This window comes from Salvelinus alpinus, chromosome 3 (genome assembly GCF_045679555.1).
Source record: "Salvelinus alpinus chromosome 3, SLU_Salpinus.1, whole genome shotgun sequence".
NCBI lineage: Eukaryota > Metazoa > Chordata > Actinopteri > Salmoniformes > Salmonidae > Salvelinus > Salvelinus alpinus.
This window is the reverse complement of record NC_092088.1, coordinates 52,088,874-52,107,658: the sequence shown is the minus strand read 5'-3', so window position 1 is coordinate 52,107,658 and position 18,785 is coordinate 52,088,874. Positions and strand designations below refer to the sequence as shown.

General features: G+C 42.9%; 1 protein-coding gene across 8 annotated transcripts in view; it reads right to left on the bottom strand.

The window, feature by feature from the left end:
- Positions 1-18,785, bottom strand: part of ctbp2a (C-terminal binding protein 2a) — a 136,677-nt gene that overhangs the window by 34,789 nt on the left and 83,103 nt on the right. For 2 of the 8 annotated variants that reach the window (XR_011674193.1, XM_071393241.1), the window contains exon 1: positions 14,034-16,360. The exons of 4 other annotated variants lie outside the window; for them this stretch is intronic. Coding sequence is in view for 3 of the 4 variants with exons in the window: in XM_071393241.1 (XP_071249342.1) it covers positions 14,034-16,014 (1,981 nt within the window). In the remaining variant the exon portion in view is untranslated. Of the gene's footprint in view, positions 1-14,033; positions 16,364-18,785 lie in introns of those variants that run through there. 2 more of the 8 variants (XM_071393243.1, XM_071393242.1) reach the window with 2 other exon arrangements.

Below are 18,785 nucleotides of genomic sequence, written 5' to 3'. Positions count from 1 at the left end.
ACAAGAATCAGTCATTTGTGTAAGTGCTGTGTTTGTTTAATTTCCTTCCCAATAAGCCTGCTGAAAGTCTGTTGTCAATTTGTTCACTGTAAAATAGCATTGTATCTGGTCAAATTTTTTCAATACTTTGAGCCAGTTACTATTCTTAGGTAGTAGAATGACTTTTGCTTCCCTCCAGGCCTGAGGGCACACACTTTCTAGTAGGCTTAAATTGAAGATATGACAAATAGGAGTGGCAATATCGTTCGCTATTATTCTCAGTAATTTTCTATCCAAGTTGCCAGACCCCGGTGGCTTGTCATTGCTGATAGACAACAATAATTTTTTTTTCCTCTTCCAACACTCACTTCACAGAATTCAAAATAACAATGCTTGTCTTACATAATTTGGTGAGATATACTTGGATGTGTAGTGTCAGAATTTGTTGCTGGCAATTCATGCCTAAGTTTGCTAATCTTACCAATTTAAAAAATAATTAAAGTAGTTGGCAATATCTGTGGGTTTTGTGATGAATGAGCCATCTGATTCAATGAATGATGGAGCGGAGTTCGCCTTTTTGCCCAACATTTCATTGAATGTGTTCCAAAGCTTTTTACTATCATTCTTTGTCATTTAGCTTTGTTTCATATTGTAGATTCTTCTTTTTATCCAGTTTAGTCACATGATTTCTCAATTTGCAGTATGTTTGCCAATTGGTTGTGCAGTCAGACTTATTTGCCATTTATTTTGCCTCATCCCTCTCAACCATACATTTTTGTCAATTCTTCATCAATCCGCAGGGATTTAATAGTTTTTAAATTCATTTTCTTAATGGGCACATGCTTATTAGTAACTGGGATAAGCAATTTCATAAATGTGTCAAGTTCAGCATCTGGTTGCTTCTCATTACAAACCACGGACCAACACATTCTTTACATCAACAACATAGGAATCACTACAAAACTTATTGTTTGACCTCTTACACACTTTATCAGGCCCATCCTTTGGAACTTTTCCTAGATATGGCTACTATATGGTGATCACTACATCCGATGGATTTGGATACTGCTTTCATGCGAATTTCTGCAGCATTAGTAAAGATGTGATCAATACATGATGATTTCATTCCTGTGCTGTTTGTAACTACCCTGGTAAGTTGACTGATAACCTGAAGGAGGTTGCAGGCACTGGTTACAGTTTGAAGCTTTCGCTTGAGTGGGCAGCTTGATGAAAGCCAGTCAATATTTAAAATCACCCAGAAAATATACCTCTGTTGATATCACATACATTATCAAGCATTTCACACGTTATCCAGATACTGACTGTTAGCACTTCATGGTCTATAGCAGCTTCCCACCAGAATGGGCTTTAGGTGAGGCAGATGAACCTGTAGCCATATTACTTAAACAGTATTTAACATGAGATCCTCTCTAAGCTTTACAGGGATGTGGTTCTGAATATAAATGGCCAAACCTCCACCTTCGGCATTTGTGACCCGATTCAGTTAACTTGGCATATGTTGCAAGTCACAACTTCACAGGAGAGCCGTTTGAACATAATACATATTTTATCAAAACTCGTTTTTTGGCAGAAATGCCTTCTCGAACATGTGAACTTTCATGTGCCTTAACCTCACTAGGGTATGTGGGACGGTAGCGTCTCACCTCGTCAACAGCCAGTGAAACTGCAGGGCACCAAATTCAAAACAACAGAAATCCCATAATTAAAATTCCTCAAACATACAAGTATTTTACACCATTTTAAAGATACACTTGTTGTAAATCCAGCCAGTGTCCGATTTCAAAAAGGCTTTACGACGAAAGCACACCAAACGATTATGTTAGGTCAGAGCCAAGTCACAGAAAAACACAGCCATTTTTCCAGCCAAAGAGAGGAGTAACAAAAAGCATAAGTAGAGATAAAATTCATCACTAACATTTGATGATCTTCATCAGATGACACTCATAGGACTTCATGTTACACAATACATGTATGTTTTGTACAGTAAAGTTTACATTGGCGCGTTATGTTCAGTAGTTCCAAAACATCCGGTGATTTTGCAGAGAGCAACATCAATTTACAGAAATACTCATAATAAACATTGCTAAAAGATACAACTGTTATGTATGGAATTTTAGATCCACTTTTCCTTATTGCAACCGCTGTGTCAGATTTCCCAAAAACTTTACGGAAAAAGCACACCATGCAAAAATCTGAGTACGGCGCTCAGACGACAAATCAAGCCAAACAAATATCCGCCATGTTGGAGTCAACAGAAGCAAGAAAAAGCATTATAAATGTTCGTTAACCTTTGATGATCTTCATCAGAATGCATTCTCAGGAATCCCAGTTCCACAATACATGTTTGTTTTGTTCGATGAAGTCCATAATTTATGTACAAATACCTCCTTTTTGTTAGCGTGTTTAGCCCAGTAATCAAAATTCATGATGCGCTATCACTAGGTGATCACTAGACTGTAACTATCACAAAAGTTCCGTTACAGTCCGTAGAAACATGTCAAACGATGTATAGAATCAATCTTTAGGATGTTTTTAACATAAATCTTCAATAATGTTCCAACCGGAGAATTCCTTTGTCTTCAGAAATGCAATGGAACGCAAGCTAACTCTCTCACGTGAACGCACCTGGTCAGCTTGTGGCTCTCTGGCAGACCTCTGACTCATTCCCCTCTCATTCGCCCCCACTTCACAGTAGAAGCCTCAAACAAGGTTCAAAGACTGTTGACATCTAGTGGAAGCCTGGGGAAGTGCAATATGACCCCATTTCCACTGTATCTTGGATAAGCAAAGAGTTGAAAAACTACAAACCTCAGATTTCCCACTTCCTGGTTGGATTTTGTCTCAGGTTTTTGCCTGCCATATGAGTTCTGTTATACTCACAGACATCATTCAAACAGTTTTAGAAATGTCAGAGTGTTTTCTATCCAAAGCTACTGATACTATGCATATCCTAGCATCTGGGCCTGAGTAGTAGGCAGTTTACTCTGGGCACACTTTTCATCCGGACGTGAAAATACTGCCCCCTACCCAAGAGAGGTTAATAACACACTTGTATGCCATTTGTAAATACTAATAAAAAAAAAAAATAACAAGCCTTGTTGGTTAAGCCCCAGAAGAAGTTGGCAACCTTCCCACTAGCCATGATTTTTTTAAATGTATTGTGTAGTGGAGCTGCATAAAAATGTTGCTCTACATTTTCTGGACGATCAAGTTTTGAAATTAGTGGAATGAGAGTATGATAGCTAAAGAGACGGAGAAAACACACGCAACTGTGGTATGGCATTCCTGACAGGGAGATGCGTCCATCATGCATGATGATGTATACAGGTAAGATAATCTAGCGTTAGCTAGCTACATTTTCAGATATTACACGTTTCTAATTTTGACAGAAAGTGGTTTCATTTCAAGCTAAAGTGTACTGTTAGCTAGCTAGCCTATGTTAGCTGGCTTGCTCCCTAGCTGACGTTATTATTAGTTCCCCAGAGCTGTTTGCTTTTCTATTTAGAGCCTAATGTTAGCTAGCTAACATTGAACCTGGTTGGTTAGTTCCCAGCACTGTGGCATTGTTGGCACTGATCTTTGTTGTTTAACTAGCTAACATTAGCTGGTTGGCTCGTTAGCTAACGTTACGTGATGTGTGTACAACACCCGTTGAATATGGCTTGTGTCAGCAAACGTCTGCAAAAAGTGTCATGAAATTGTTGCCAGCAGAGCTGGTAAGGCTGTTTTCATGTTATCCAGAACTAAACAAATCATCGGCCAGAGTGTCTAGTGTGGGCTCCGAGAGCGAAAAAAGGTGGGTGGGGCTAAAACTTAAGAGGGTGTGAACGATGCTGAATGGGTGTAGACAAAGCAGAGCTCTTCACTAGATACCAAAACATTCAAAAGGCGATTTTCTCAAAAGTGAGTTGATCATCTTTTGAAGCAGAATTACTTTCCCATTGTTCCTCAAATGCAGTGTATGATAGAGTGGGGAGAACAAGTATTTGAGACACTGCCGATTTTGCAGGTTTTCCTACTTACAAAGCATGTAGAGTTCAAACAGGTGCAGTTAATACAGGTAATGAGTGAGGAACAGGAGGGCTTCTTAAAGAAAAACTAACAGGTCTGTGAGAGCCGGAATTCTTACTGGTTGGTAGGTTTTCAAATACTTATGTCATGCAATAAAATGCAAATTAATTACTTAAAAATCATACAATGTGATTTTCTGGATTTTTGTTTTAGATTCCGTCTCTCACAGTTGAAGTGTACCTATGATAAAAAAAAATGACAGACCTCTACATGCTTTGTAAGTAGGAAAACCTGCAAAATCGGCAGTGTATCAAATACTTGTTCTCCCCACTGTATACCATTTTGTAGCTCTGGTCTCTACTTTTATCCAATGTAAAAAACACCATTTCAAATGTTGCTACATAAGACCGAATCTAGGTGGTGAGTCACATTTCTGTATTTTCTCTAGATCATATAACCATGTATTGCTACCACTGTACCATTAAAGATATTATATAAGTGAGTTTCAGAGATTGTCAGAATATGTATGTCATCTGTTACTAGCAAATTATTGATTTCATCAACCTTGTTTCTTAAGCTTCATATATTAACATGGGCTATTTTTGCACTTTTCTGGGATGCTTGATTGTTTTAATTGCTTTACTGAGAAGCATAGCAGAGGTAGATATGCTCAGGTTATTTATGTTAGTGCAGGGTGAGCTGCACACAGTGGACTTCCTGCTAGTACACACAGCCTAAGTGCTAACAGTACAACTCTGGTTCATAGGCACATGATTACTCCATACAATAGCTGTAGGATCAGCAGAGGCATTCAGGGCAGTAAGAGGAACATAAATTAGGTTAATTACATTGTGTCTTCCAATGCCGCTGGGATAATGTACATTTGCTGAAGCATTATGACAACTCAGTGAAACAATGGTAGGGATTAAATGAGCTGGGCTTGGGTCTTCGATAAGTCATTGTCTCAACATAGCCTTATAATGCTGTGAAAGGATCCAGGAACCCAAACGATAATGATAATAATAATAATAATAATAATACGAGCTTTGTTTTCAGAAGGTATCAAAATTGTCAATAAATGTTACACCCACAGGGCTGCAATAGTCTCGTAGCCAGTTATGGAGGGATAAAAGTCTGCTGAACCATTCAATGCCACGATTTAGGGAGGACAGAGGGCCAGATATTATAGGGTGTTTGTTGGTGTCAAGTAGTAACCCAATCAGTTCTTTAAAATCCATCTTCAGCTGTTCTGAGCATATATCATTGAATCCCACATGAACTATGATATACTTCATTTCCTGATGCTGGTTTAAAATGTTTGGGAGCAACTTATTGATATCCTGTACTCGTGCTCCTGAATAGCATAACATTCTTGCTCCAGGGACTGAGACATTTCTCACCTTTGAGCTGCCCAATACAACGGCCAGAGAAGGGGATTGAGAAATCCACCCATTCCCACCCCTCACACAATTTTTTGAGCCTTTCACGGGAAGCAGGATAGGGTACACCCGCTGCTCCCGGCAATAGGTTCAGACCTCAGCAGGCAGTGCCCTGTCAGATCCAGAGACAAGGAAAGGAGCCGAACGACAACGACGGCGCTGCTGGAGTCAGCGTAGTTAGAGTTAGCACCGCCGATGCAGACACAGGCAGAACCAGCAATGAAGGTGCAGGTAGATCAGGCACCAGTGAAGCTATTCCTAATGTCAATCTGCTCAAACCCCTTAGTCACTCCCGTCCAGTTAGCAGTATGCTGCTGCCTGCGGTTTCCATGACGTGTGACATGGGACCAGCGCTGATTAGAACAGTCTTCTTGCTGTTCTCCGTCTACTTCACTACAGGATGGAGGAGGAGAAGCAGATGGAGAGCACTTCCTTGGCAGGCTAGTTCCAGGTAGCACAGGCCATTCGGATAGGAACAGATGACAAGGGGGGAAACATCCATTAAGCCCGAGCAGCATCCCTCCATAGGAATTGAGAACGAGAAAGTTCCAATTTGCGTTTTCCCCATAAGTTTGCGTAGAATTGAGATTTGTTTGCTAAGCATAGCGACCTCATTCCTGTAGTCCTCCGGTAGCAAACAATTACCGCATTGGAACTCCTATTGTCAAGGACAAGACCGTAATAAACACAGCTTCTACAGCGCTGGAAATGTTTGTTAGCTATTCCAGGCGAAGCAGGCTCCATTGCAACCTAGCTAGCTGGCTAGTTGGTAGCAGGTGTTGACACAGATATCCAAGTTCTTGAGTTCCTAAGTTTTCAGTGTCGAGTCGTTGTCTCCCGACAGCAGCTGTGTTCATTGCAACATTCACTCAATGCACTCTACGTTTTTACAAAGTGCAGGTCAAGCCACTCCATCAGAATGTGTTATCGGACAGCTAGATATACCTACTTACATTTTAATAGCTAATAGATTGCATTTGTTAAAATATGAGACATAATAATTGTAATCATTAAAATGTAAATATTATTGGTAACAGAATAAATAGCAGAAGAATAACTGTAGATTAAATAATGCTGTAATTGAAAATTGTACACCCAATGTAGACCCCTTTAAGAGCTAGAATAGATGTTGTACCCTATGTTATTATTCTTACCAAATATGTTGTCTTTCACAATATTGAAATCATTAGCCAAACAGTTAACTAAAAACAACAGTTCCTATTGTACAAATTCAGGTAGGATCTCCCCCTTTCGTTCCATCTACTTCCGTTTAAAAAACATTTTGCAACAGAATCGGCGTAATGAATACGCCCCTACACATCATATTCTTCTCTCTTTTGTGGCACCAACGTGAAGGGTTATGGCAGGGGAAACAGTGCTGCAGTAATCTAATGTGTGGTGTGGGAATAATGACAAGTGAACCTGGGGAGCTTTGAGTTTACATTGCCCTAAAAAAGGAAACCGGAACACGGAATTCAAGCGAACCGAACAGACCACCTCTCGAAATGGTCTCAGTTCGGTTCACTTCGGGGGTTCTTTTTAGGGTTCTGAGTTCCTTTGGAATGTGTTCACACTGCAAAGATTGGCTGAAAGTGACCAAGTGTGAAAACATCATTAGCTGCCTAGGGCCTGAATGAGGTGTGCATAACTATAACGGCGCAAACGTGGTAAATGTCACGTTCTGACCTTAGTTCCTTTTTTATGTCTTTATTTTAGTTTGGTCAGGGTGTGAGTTGGGGTGGGCATTCTATGTTGTTTTTCTATGTTTTGTTCTGTTGTTATATTTCTATGTGTTTGGCCTAGTATGGTTCTCAATCAGAGGCAGGTGTCAGTCGTTGTCTCTGATTGGGAGCCATATTTAGGTAGCCTGTTTTCTATTGTGTTTTGTGGGTGGTTGTTTCCTGTGTTAGTGTTTTCACCATACGGGACTGTTTCGGTTGTTTGTTTGTACTTTTGTTATTTTGTTCAGTGGATTTATTAAATATCTCATTATGGACACTTAACACGCTGCACATTGGTCCGATCCTTGCTACTTCTCCTCAGACGAAGAGGAAATCCGTTACAGTAAAGGCCATCCCATTGAATGACTGGACCAGATTCAAATGTTTTGGACACAGGCTGCACCTTGTAATCGGTAGGCTACGTGTTACATATTTTTAAGGGACTTTGACTTAATTTCTATTATAATAACGATCGTAGCCTACTTGTACATAATTACACAATCATAAGCTTCCAATTCCAACTGCTGCCTATGGCTGCCTTGAAACTAATTAACTTAGGTTATTTAATAACTCATAATGGTAAAAAAAGAAATAGTAACTCAATGTTATTAATTAATTAATTAATTAATTAGTGCTGTGCTTATAGCACACTACACTGAGTATACCCCTGCTTTTTTGAGTTCTATGCCATAGACCAGGGTTCCCCAGGTTTTTTTTGTTGGAGATAAAAGACTGTAACAAGACCAGGAAATCGTCTCCAAGTGATTTTAATTTTGGAAATCTGTTCCCAAGAATTCACGCATAATAGAGAGACACATGTAAGCAAGATTTTAAATGATGTTTTATTCAAATATTATACAGTATATGTTTGGGCTATTTTTGGTAAATTTTCAATCTACAAATGATTTGGAATTATGTTCCGGCCCCATGACCAGCCGCTCAATAAATAAAATTGGCCCGTGGCTAAATCTATTTGATGATCCCTGCCATAGACTGACCAGGTGAATGCTATGATCCCTTACTGATGTTAAATCCACTTCAAATCAGTGTAGATGAAGGGGAGGCTACATGCTAAATAAGGACTTTTAAGACAACTGAGACATGGATTGTGTACAGTGCATTTGGAAAGTATTCAGACCCTTTCCCTTTTCCCACATTTTGTTACGTTACAGCTTTATTCTAAAACGGATAAAGTCAAAATCCACAATCTAAACACAATACCCCATAAGGACAAAGCAAAAACGTATTTACGTAAGTATGAGACTCGAAATTGAGCTCAGGTGCATCCTGTTTCCATTGATCATCCTTGAGATGATTCTACAACTTGGAGTCCAGCTGTGGTAAATTCAATTGATTGGACATGATTTGGAAAGGCACACACCTGTCTATATAAGGTCCCACAGTTGGCAGTGCATGTCAGAGCAAAAACCAAGCCATGAGGTTGAAGGAATTGTCCGTAGAGCTCCAAGACAGGATTGTCTCGAGGCACATGGGTACCAAAACATTTCTGCAGCATTGAAGGTCCCAAGAACACAGTGGCCTTCATCATTCTTAAATGGAATATGTCTTGAACTACCAAGACTCTTCCTAGAGCTGACCACCTGGCCAAACTGAACAATCAGGGGAGAAGGGCCTTGGTCAGGGAGGTGATCAAGAACCCGATGGTCACTCGGACAGAGCTCCAGAGTTCCTTTGTGGAGATGGGAGAACCTTCTAGAAGGACGGCCATCTCTGCAGCACTCCACCAAATCAAGCCTTTATGGTAGAGTGGCCAGAACGAACCCACTCCTCAGTAAAAGGCACATGACAGCCCACTTGGAGTTTACAAAAGGCACCTAAAGGACTTTGACTATGAGAAACAAGATTATCTGGTCTGATGAAACAAAGATTGAACTCTTTGGCCTGAATGCCATGCTTCAAGTCTGGAGGAAACCTGGCACCATCCTTACGGTGAAGCACGGTGGTGGCAGCATCATGCTGTTGGGATGTTTTTCAGCAGCAGGGACTAGGAGACTAGTCAGGATCGAGAGAAAGATGAACGAGGCAAAGTACAGAGAAATCCTTGATTAAAAACCTGCTCCAGAGCGCTCAGGACCTCAGGCTGGGGCGAAGTTTCACCTTCAACCAGGACAATGACCCGAAGCACACAGCCAAGACAACGCAGGAGTGGCTTCGGGACAAGTCTCTGAATGTCCTTGAGTGGCCCAGGCAGAGCCCGGACTTAAACTCGATCGAACATCTCTGGAGAGACCTGAAAATAGCTGTGCAGCGACGCTCCTCATCCAACCTGACAGAGCTTGAGAGTATCTGCAGAGAAGAATGGGAGGAAATACAGATACAGAAGACTCAAGGCTGTAATCGCTGCTAAAGGCACTCCAACAAAGTACTGAGTAAAGGGTCTGAATACTTATGTAAATGTGATATATATTTTTTTTATACATTTGCAAAAAGGTCTAAAAACCTGTTTTTGCTATGTCATTATAGGGTATTGTGTGTAGATTGATGAGGAAAAAAACTAATTTAATCCATTTTAGAATAAGCCTGTAACATAACAAAATGTGGAAAAAGTCAAGGGCTCTGAATACCTTCCGAATACACTGTGTGTGTGCCATTCAGAATGTGAATGGGCAATACAAAATACTTGTGCCTTTGAACAGGGTATGGTAGAAGGTGCCAGGTGCACCGGTTTGTATCAAGAATTGCAACGCTGCTGGGTTTTTCACACTCAACAGAATACAGTGTGTATCAAGAAGGCCCACCACTCAAAGGACATCCAATCAACTTGACAGAACAGGGTGAAGCATTTGAGTCAACATGGGCCAGCATCTCTGTGGAATACTTTCGACACCTTGTAGAGTCCATGCCCCGATGAATTAAGGTTATTCTGAGGGCGGAGGGGAGGGGGGGGGGGACGAAGACTCAATATTAGCAAGATTTTCATAATATTAGGAAGATGGAAAGATGCTCCGAGTGGTGCAGTGTTCTAAGGCACTGCATCTCAGTGCAAGAGGCATCACTACAGTACCTGAGTCCCATAGGGCGGCGCACAATTGGCCCAGCGCCGTCCGGGTTTGGCCGCAGTATGCGTCATTGTAAATAAGAATTTGTTCTTAACTGACTTTTCTAGTTAAATAAAGGTTCAATAAAAAATATATATATTGTTTTTATGATGTTTGGTATACTCAGTGTATATTTTGATGATCATGTTAAAAATGTATGTTTGTTAATATGTAGGTGTAATAATCCTACCTATTATCATATGTATAACAATGTTGGAAAATATATGTTTAATTTGGTTTTGTATTCAGTTAGCACACAGTATGTGTTCGTTCAAATGATCTCATTTTAGAAGTGATGTAATCTACCCTGAGAATTGTTTTAACCATGTCTGACTGAATTACCAAGTTTTCACCCAAGTGTTTGAAAATCGCAATTCATAATCGCAATTAGAATATTCGAGCCATAAAATCGCAATGAGATATTTTGTCCAAATCGTGTAGCCCTAGGTGTTACTAATGAACATATTGAGGCCATTGGCATATCATATCTAAATATTTATATAGGCTTACTAATTATGAAGACGGTACAGAGGAACAGCTCAAATGGTTGAGATATTCCCTATATCATGTTGTCAAATGTCAGAAATTATACTCAGACATACTCCATGCAACCAAAATAACGGTTGACTGACAATTTCTACAATGCAAAATTATATTAACTCCTTCTCTCAAAAAGGGCACATGCCATTATTGCTCCGTGGTCATATTTCAACACGAGGTGACTAACATGTCATTATTATGACTCTCCTCTAGCTCACAGTATTAGCTCAAGCACCCTTTTTTCAACACAGTGCCATAAAATGCAAATTCTCAGCCATTTCCACCAGTCCCCACTCCAGTGAAACCTTTCCCCCGCTCCTTAAAAGAAAAGATCATCTTTCTGTGATTATGACCAAACCCCTGTTGCCTAGCAACACACAATTAAGGAATATGCTTTCAGAGAGGCTTTGCAGGCGTCCATTAACAGATGAAATTACCAAAGCAACAAATGTCAGCCGCATGCACATTAATTTGTTGTACCGAGTGTGTGTTTAACATGAGGAAACCCTTGTGTGAAAAAGCAAACTAGGGTGAGCTAGTATCATGGCTGCAGATTTTTACAGCAGAGAAAGATAGCTAAACCGAAAGGGTCCTTTAGACATAAACAGAAGAAGTACCATCTTTTTTCCCCCCTGAGACTAGACAGACTTCATAAATCCATTTGTTCTCAATCTGTAGAGGAGCTGTCGGAGGCAATGGTTATAGCTCTAGTACTGGGGGAATCCAAAGATGTCAGCCTAGTCCATAAATAATGGAGTGAATCTGTGGATTAGCAGTGTTGTAAAAGGAGGATCTAAAGGACTAAACCCCTTTTGCTTCTCATTCCAGTTACTCAGAGAAAAGACACAATTGCTGATCGGTGATCATCCCATTCATTTGATTTCAGCAGCACAGCTAGGATGTTGTCCAAACCCAATGGATGCTGTCCAATAGCATTATTATTGAACAACTTTGATGATGAATCAGACTTGTTGAAATCATAGCTAGTGCTGGTAATTTCTCACATCTTCCACATTTCTGTAGCACCAACGTTAGAGAGCTACAGTAAACAATATAGTTAATTTCAACATTCCCTACAATGGTCACTGCTGCACCTGAACAGAGACAATAACAGTGTATGCACCACTACACATAACGTACTGCTCCAGGCTACTTCAATGCACTAAAAGCAGAACGATGCTGTGATGATGCTGCAACCAATATTTCATAACCCTTCCCACCAGGCCATCAGCCCTGAAGATTATGCTCTGAGTGGACAAGCATGTGGACAATTATGCCTTTGCTCTGTGTGGACAAGCTTCAAATGCCTACAGATGAGGTGAAGGGCAAGGAATATAGCTCCAAAGCAAAAACAGCTCTCTTTTTCTCTCTCCCACACACACACACACACACACACACACACACACACACACACACACACACACACACACACACACACACACACACACACACACACACACACACACACACACACACACACACACACACACACACACACACACACACACACACACACTGCAATGCACACAGGCACACATGCACGCATTAACTCAAGGCTCCAATTCTCCCACATTTAACCGTGACCATGGAATACTGCCCACCCAGATTGGTTGGACAAATACAACTACTGACAGGCTGGTTCTGCTTTAAAAGCAGTGTTACCTCAGATAGATGACAGCTCACATCGTACCACATCACACTGTCGTCGCCCCACTCCCACCCTCCATCTTGGTCATCACAACCATTATGTGTGGCAAAAAACAAACAATACAGAGAACAGCATGCATCTCAAAGAGCGCAAAGATGACTGACAGTACACATGAGTGTCTAAAACACAATTCAGAAAGAGGTAGGTAGGGCTACCCTCAGAGCTTTTCAACAGGGACTCTGTCATTTTAGGATCACAACAGCTGACTATAAATAATTAGGGCATGGGGAGGATTAAAGGCTGACATTGTTAAAAAGTTATGCTTTTAGGCCATTAAGCCATTCATTAAAAAAAACTATCTCAAATATGGATATACTGTAACTAAAGCCATTCACGGAAGATATGGTAGCCAAACTCTTAAGGATCGGAACCTTTTTTTCAATTTTCGCCTAAAATGACATACCCAAATCTAACTGCTCAGGACCTGAAGCAAGGATATGCATATTCTTGATACCATTTGAAAGGAAACACTTTGAAGTTTGTGGAAATGTGAAATGAATGTAGGAGAATATAACACATTAGATCTGGTAAAAGATAATCTTTGAAATGCAAGAGAAAGGTCATAATGTACTATGCCAGGTCAGGCGCAATTTAAATGTTGGCCATTAGATGGCAGAAGTGTACGGGTAAAGCTTTAGACGGACTCAATGAACCATTGCATTTCTGTTCAAAATGTTGCATCAAGACTACCTAAATGTGCCTAACTGGTTTATTAATACATTTTCAAGTTCCTAACTGTGCACTCTCCTCAAACAATTGCATGGTATTCTTTCACTGCAATAGCTACTGTAAATTGGACACTGCAGTTAGATTAACAAGAATTTAAGCGTTCTGCCCATATCAGATATGTCTATGTCCTGGGAAATGTTCTTGTTACTTACAACCTCATACTAATCACATTAGCCTACGTTAGCTCAACTGTCCCGTGGAGGGGACACCGATCCCGTATTAAGTTGAGATGTTTATCCATTGTCAATCCAATACAAAGGCACATACACAGGTTAACAATAAGCAGAGCTCCACACAGCCAAAGGGTAGATTGAAATGATGTGAAAGCAGCAAAGAGATAAATTCATATCAATCTACCGAAAAAGTATCTCAAACACTTCAACATTGAGTGGGAACCAGATAAATGGCCCTTTTCGGGCACTTGGTTTAAGAGCACTGCATTACAGTATCCTGTATTCAATTCATGCCAAATAGCTGTCATAAAGAGAGCAGTATCATAGCCTTAAATATTCAACTGTTATTTGAGAAAGGGGCTATCCTGATAAGGGTATAAAATAATTATTAATTTGATTGCAAAAACACAATACCTAATTGTTATCTTAGAGTACAGAGCGAATGGTTATCTAACCAGAGCTTTCATTTCAAATAGAAAAAATCTATAACTACAATTTTTTTTAATATAACCCAAGAGAAACCATACTCTTTCAGTAACCATACTCCTTCAGTAGCCAACAAATACACTACAGCCAAGAGACATTCTATACAGGAGGACTAGGGGAGAGGAGGAAGAGGAGGGAATGGTTGAGGGGATAAAAGTATGCTTTACTTGTATCTGGTGATGCCATGGTGGAGACGATGACAGGTGGGCCGGTACGGCGGCTAAGCTTCTGGTTGGTGGCCATATCACTCTGGTTCTGCATGGTGGTACCCACGGGCATCATGGCTCCATCGGACGGGGTGCCCCCAGCCTTTCGTATCATCTGAGGGTTGGGGTGGGCGCTGTGCATGGGCAACATGGGTTGCAGGCTGCGGTCCCGTTTCATCAGCTCCATGGGCACTGTGTAGTTGGTGGAGTATGCCCTTGGGGCCTGCTGAGGTGACGGCTGGGCAGGCATGGACACTGGCATTTGCTGTTGTTGCATGGCTTGCATCTGCTGGGGCATGGCAGCCATCATCTGCATGCCCGGCGTCATGGGGACACCCGGGTGTTGGGAGAATGCAGACATGGGCCGGGACTGGACAGGGACCATGGCACCATTGTAGGTCCCTGGGGTACGAGGTCCTGGGTAGCCCTGTGTGGTTTCCAGAAGGTGCTGAGAGGGAGCGCTATTGGGCCTCCTGGCCATGGCCTCAGCCATGGTGGGGGAGATGGTCTGCATGGTACCAGGGGTCTGTGGTGGCATCAGCCGGGGGTCCATGCCCATGGCCTGCTCGTGCTGCTGCTGGAGGTACATGTCAGAGCGGTGGCTGAAGCTGTTGGAGCGGCCCCGCATGTGGGCCTGTTGCTGGGGCGTGGGAGGGGGCTCTAAGGGCCTCTTGACGCTGATGGCCACCCGCGACAGCACCCGCGCCTGCCCTAGGTTGGGAGCCACTGAGCGTATGTCATTCTCCTCCATGACTGCCAGCATGCTGGTTGTGTCAAAGCCCTGCTGGATGAGTGAGGAGATGGTACTCTCTGAGAGACCCTCGTTTCGAAGACGAGCCAGGAACTCTGGGTCGGTGTTCCTCTTGTGATCCACTGAGGCTGCAGGCGTCTGGTGGGCTGTGGGAGGTGGAGGGGGGAGGGCTACAGGGGCAGGTGGGATAGGAAGAGGGGCAGGAACAGGTGCGGGAACAGGGGAGGCGAGAGGAGGGTTGGGGTTGTAGACCTGCATGTTGGGCTGCGGAGCTTGTTGTTGTTGAACGCTGTAGGGCAATGTGCACTCCTGCCTTATCATCATACCTCGCTGCTGCATGCTCCCATCCAGCCCCTGAGTGTTAGGGTCCACCACCAGGCAGGTGGCTGCAGGCTGCTGCCGAGGGTCCACGGGATGGCCGTTGATGTCGGTATAGACTGTCTGGCCGGCTAGAGGGGTTGGCTCAGATGCGTAACGAGGTGAAGAGGGTTGTTCCATTCCATAGTGAGCAGGAGAGCGTTGGCCATCTGGCATCATATTGGCAGCGGCGGTTGCGGCTACAGCTGCAGGCTGATTGTAAACCTGGTTAATGCCATGGGCAATTGGCGGAAGAGGGGGAGGAGGAAGAGGAGAAGACGAAGGACCCTGAGGTAAGGGCCTCCCTCCCTGTCCTTGGTCCCATGGGGGCCGTCCCACTGGGTTCATCCCGTAGTGGGACGGGGGTCTGCTGAGCGGGTGAGGCTGTTGCTGAGGCTGCTGATCCACCCGGTAGAAGCCCCGGGGGTCCTCTGGTGGTTGGGGAGCCATAGCAGGGTCATGGGGATAATAGTCCTGGGAGGCAATGAATCCTCGGTGACTGTTAGCCATGGGTGGACGGTCGTAGTTGTTTAGCTCAGGGACTGAGCCCTTTCTCATTCCCCGGGGATCAGTAGCGTAGCCCTGCTGGCTGTACAGAGAGTCCTGGTAGGAGTAGGGGTCTCGTTTCAGATCCAGCTCCGGAGGACGCATCCCAGGGGGAGTCTCGTAGTAACCTCCTCCCTCTGCCCCGTAAGACAGCGAGTTTCGTCGACTCGCTATCCTGCCTTGTTGGTCATACGCGCTTTCTCCCCCGGCCCACTGACCCTCATTCCCCCCCAGGGTGTCCCAACTGTGGGAGCGACCGATACTCAACTGCTTGCTGGCGACGAGCATTGGAGAGAAAAAAAACTGGACAGCTTTACAGAGGACAAAAAACAAGCAGGGAGTAGTTGGTGTTTTCTTTCAAGTCTTCAGTTACAATTTACATCAAAAGAGTGGAAAGGAGGGAGGGAGGACGGAGGAGGAGCAAAAAGAGATGAAGCAGTGGGGTATATTGTTTCACCTGATATCCAGTTGTAATTTTTGGGGGGCTCTTCTGAGGTCCTTTCTATTCAGTGGCTCCCCCTTGACAGGCAATCCTTGAATAATTAATCTATGGAAATATTGTTGCTAGAAGGTAGAGGACACCACACTGTGCAAATGCTGCAAAGGCAGCCCCCACTACTCCATTGAACCACAATGACAGGGTCCGTGCTTGTGCTGGCCACCAACCATGTAGGCTACCCGATGCGGTGAGAGGAAAAAAACACGAAAGGAGGGAATATTGGAGGGGGTGGGATGGGATTGTAGGCAGGGGCTTGTACTAATCCGGTAGGGTTTATCCTTCCCCTACTCTGGGACATTTTACTCACTCTGGCGATTGCTATGAGGGATTACAGTCTAAATAAAGACTGCTTAATTCTGCTGCCCGTCGTGACGTTACGTGAACCACCTAAAAAGTATCTCTGAGGATTCTGCTCATTTACGTAAGGGCAAACCTCCATCCAAATCCGTGGCCCGGGACACTTACCTGGGTCTGATCACTTGATTTTGTTGTCAATGACTTGCTGGGTCTCGTTCAATGAGCAGGAGAGATTTACACTACCCCGCTAGTAGCCCTCAGGGAGGGGAAGGCAGGCAGGCGGGTGATTGAAATGAATACAGATCTCCCTGCTAAGTCTCATGTGCTGTCAGGAAACATCAAATCCACTCTGATTGGACACTAATCCGTTGCCTGGGCCGACGCTGACAGAGTGACCACGCTACTCCTGTGAAACTCCTGTCACACTCTCCCCCCTCACTGAGAGGACCTAGTAAATGTCACAAGACGACTGGCACTCAGACACAGAACCCACAGGGGGCAATGGGAAACTGACTGCTAAAAACATTTGAAAACATTATTAAAGCATACTGCCTGCCACCCTTTACAACTAATAAGCATGAAAGAAAGTGACAAAAGCAAGGCTTGTCCTCAAAGCAACTATTTGCATGTACAATTATTGGATTAAAGCCATTTGCTCCAACCACAATCTGTCAACCTGCTGTTACCACAGCACCCCACCCAAAGCATTGCTGATCCCCTTTACCAAGCAAAGCTCTGTATCTGGATTTTGCCCCTTGTCAGAGAGACCTGGGGGGAGAATGCACTTTTTGTCACTACACACACACACTTCCCTAAGCAATCCTTGAAACCCTCTATGAATCTTTCCTTTCCTCCCAGTCCCCCTGTGGTATATAATTCTTTGGCCTACCTACCTGCCTGGCCAGCTGACACTTGATCCCTGTTGGAGAGGTTCCCTGTTAACTAATGCATGAGAACAGATGTTAAGGCGGAGAAGACGCTTCCATTTTCATTAACTCTGTCCTGCTATCAGTGCTGGGGCATCATGTTTTCTGTTGCTATGACAGCTAGGGACCCTCTCAAATATCCCACCTCGTTGACAAATTATACTCGAGTTTACCCTGCATTCGGTTTTTAGACCATCGTGAAGACCTGCTGGATTGCAGTGGTGGATCGTGCTATCGTTCTTTAATCAGTGTTGCGTAATTAGGAAGAGAAGCGATTTTTTATTTTTTTTTATTTTTATTTATTTAACCTTTATTTAACCAGGTAGGCAAATTGAGAACACGTTCTCATTTACAATTGCGACCTGGCCAAGATAAAGCAAAGCAGTTCGACACATACAACAACACATAGTTACACATGGAGTAAAACAAACATATAGTCAATAATACAGTGAAAAAAAAAAAATAAGTCTATATACAATGTGAGCAAGTGAGGTGAGATAAGGGAGGTGAAGGCAAACAAATATATGTATAAATAAATAAAAATATAAAAGGCCATGGAGGCGAAGTGAGTACAACACAGCAAGTAAAATAAAAAATAAAATAAAAATTTAAAAAATTTAAAAAATAAAAATAAAAATAAAAAAAAACACTGGATAACACTGGACAGGATGTCAGAGGAAATGCTAAAGCGCCCAATGCTGTTGCATTATGGGTTGAGAGGAAAAGGGGGATTATCATTGATAGTGGAATTGACTTCAGACCAACTGACTTTTTCCCTGTGTTTTTATAGTTACAGGAAACCATCGTTGACAGAAGGAAATAAGGCGAGTGAGATGGAGAGAGAGGGAAATGGATGGATGAGAGAGCAAGAGACAGGAGGCAGCTGGGGGCACTGATATTAAAATGAGAGCGAGAGTTTCTCAATTCAGTTTCATGCTTGAATGAATAGCAGGGTGAAAAGTAAACTAATTAAGTCTTTGGGGACTTTGGGGAAACCGAAAGGCATACACATATGTAGAAGCATGCACACACAGTTATCTATGAAACAGCAACCCTACGTAGCACATGCCTTGTGGGAATAGGATTCAATTCACTTAGCAAAAAAACGAACAATAATATTGGTCACTGGAAGCTCTTGTCCTGCCGCCAACACACACCCACGTAGACTGTGTACAACAACCCGTGTTTCAACTCCATCAGGGTAAACCTAAACAGCGCTATTCCCCTCTTTTATTGATTTCCTTCTGTGATCTGGTTCCCAAGAGTGTGCTAGACTAGACTACACATCTTTATCAAACAGTCAGGGTGGAACAGTTCTAGATAGAGTATGTGTGTTC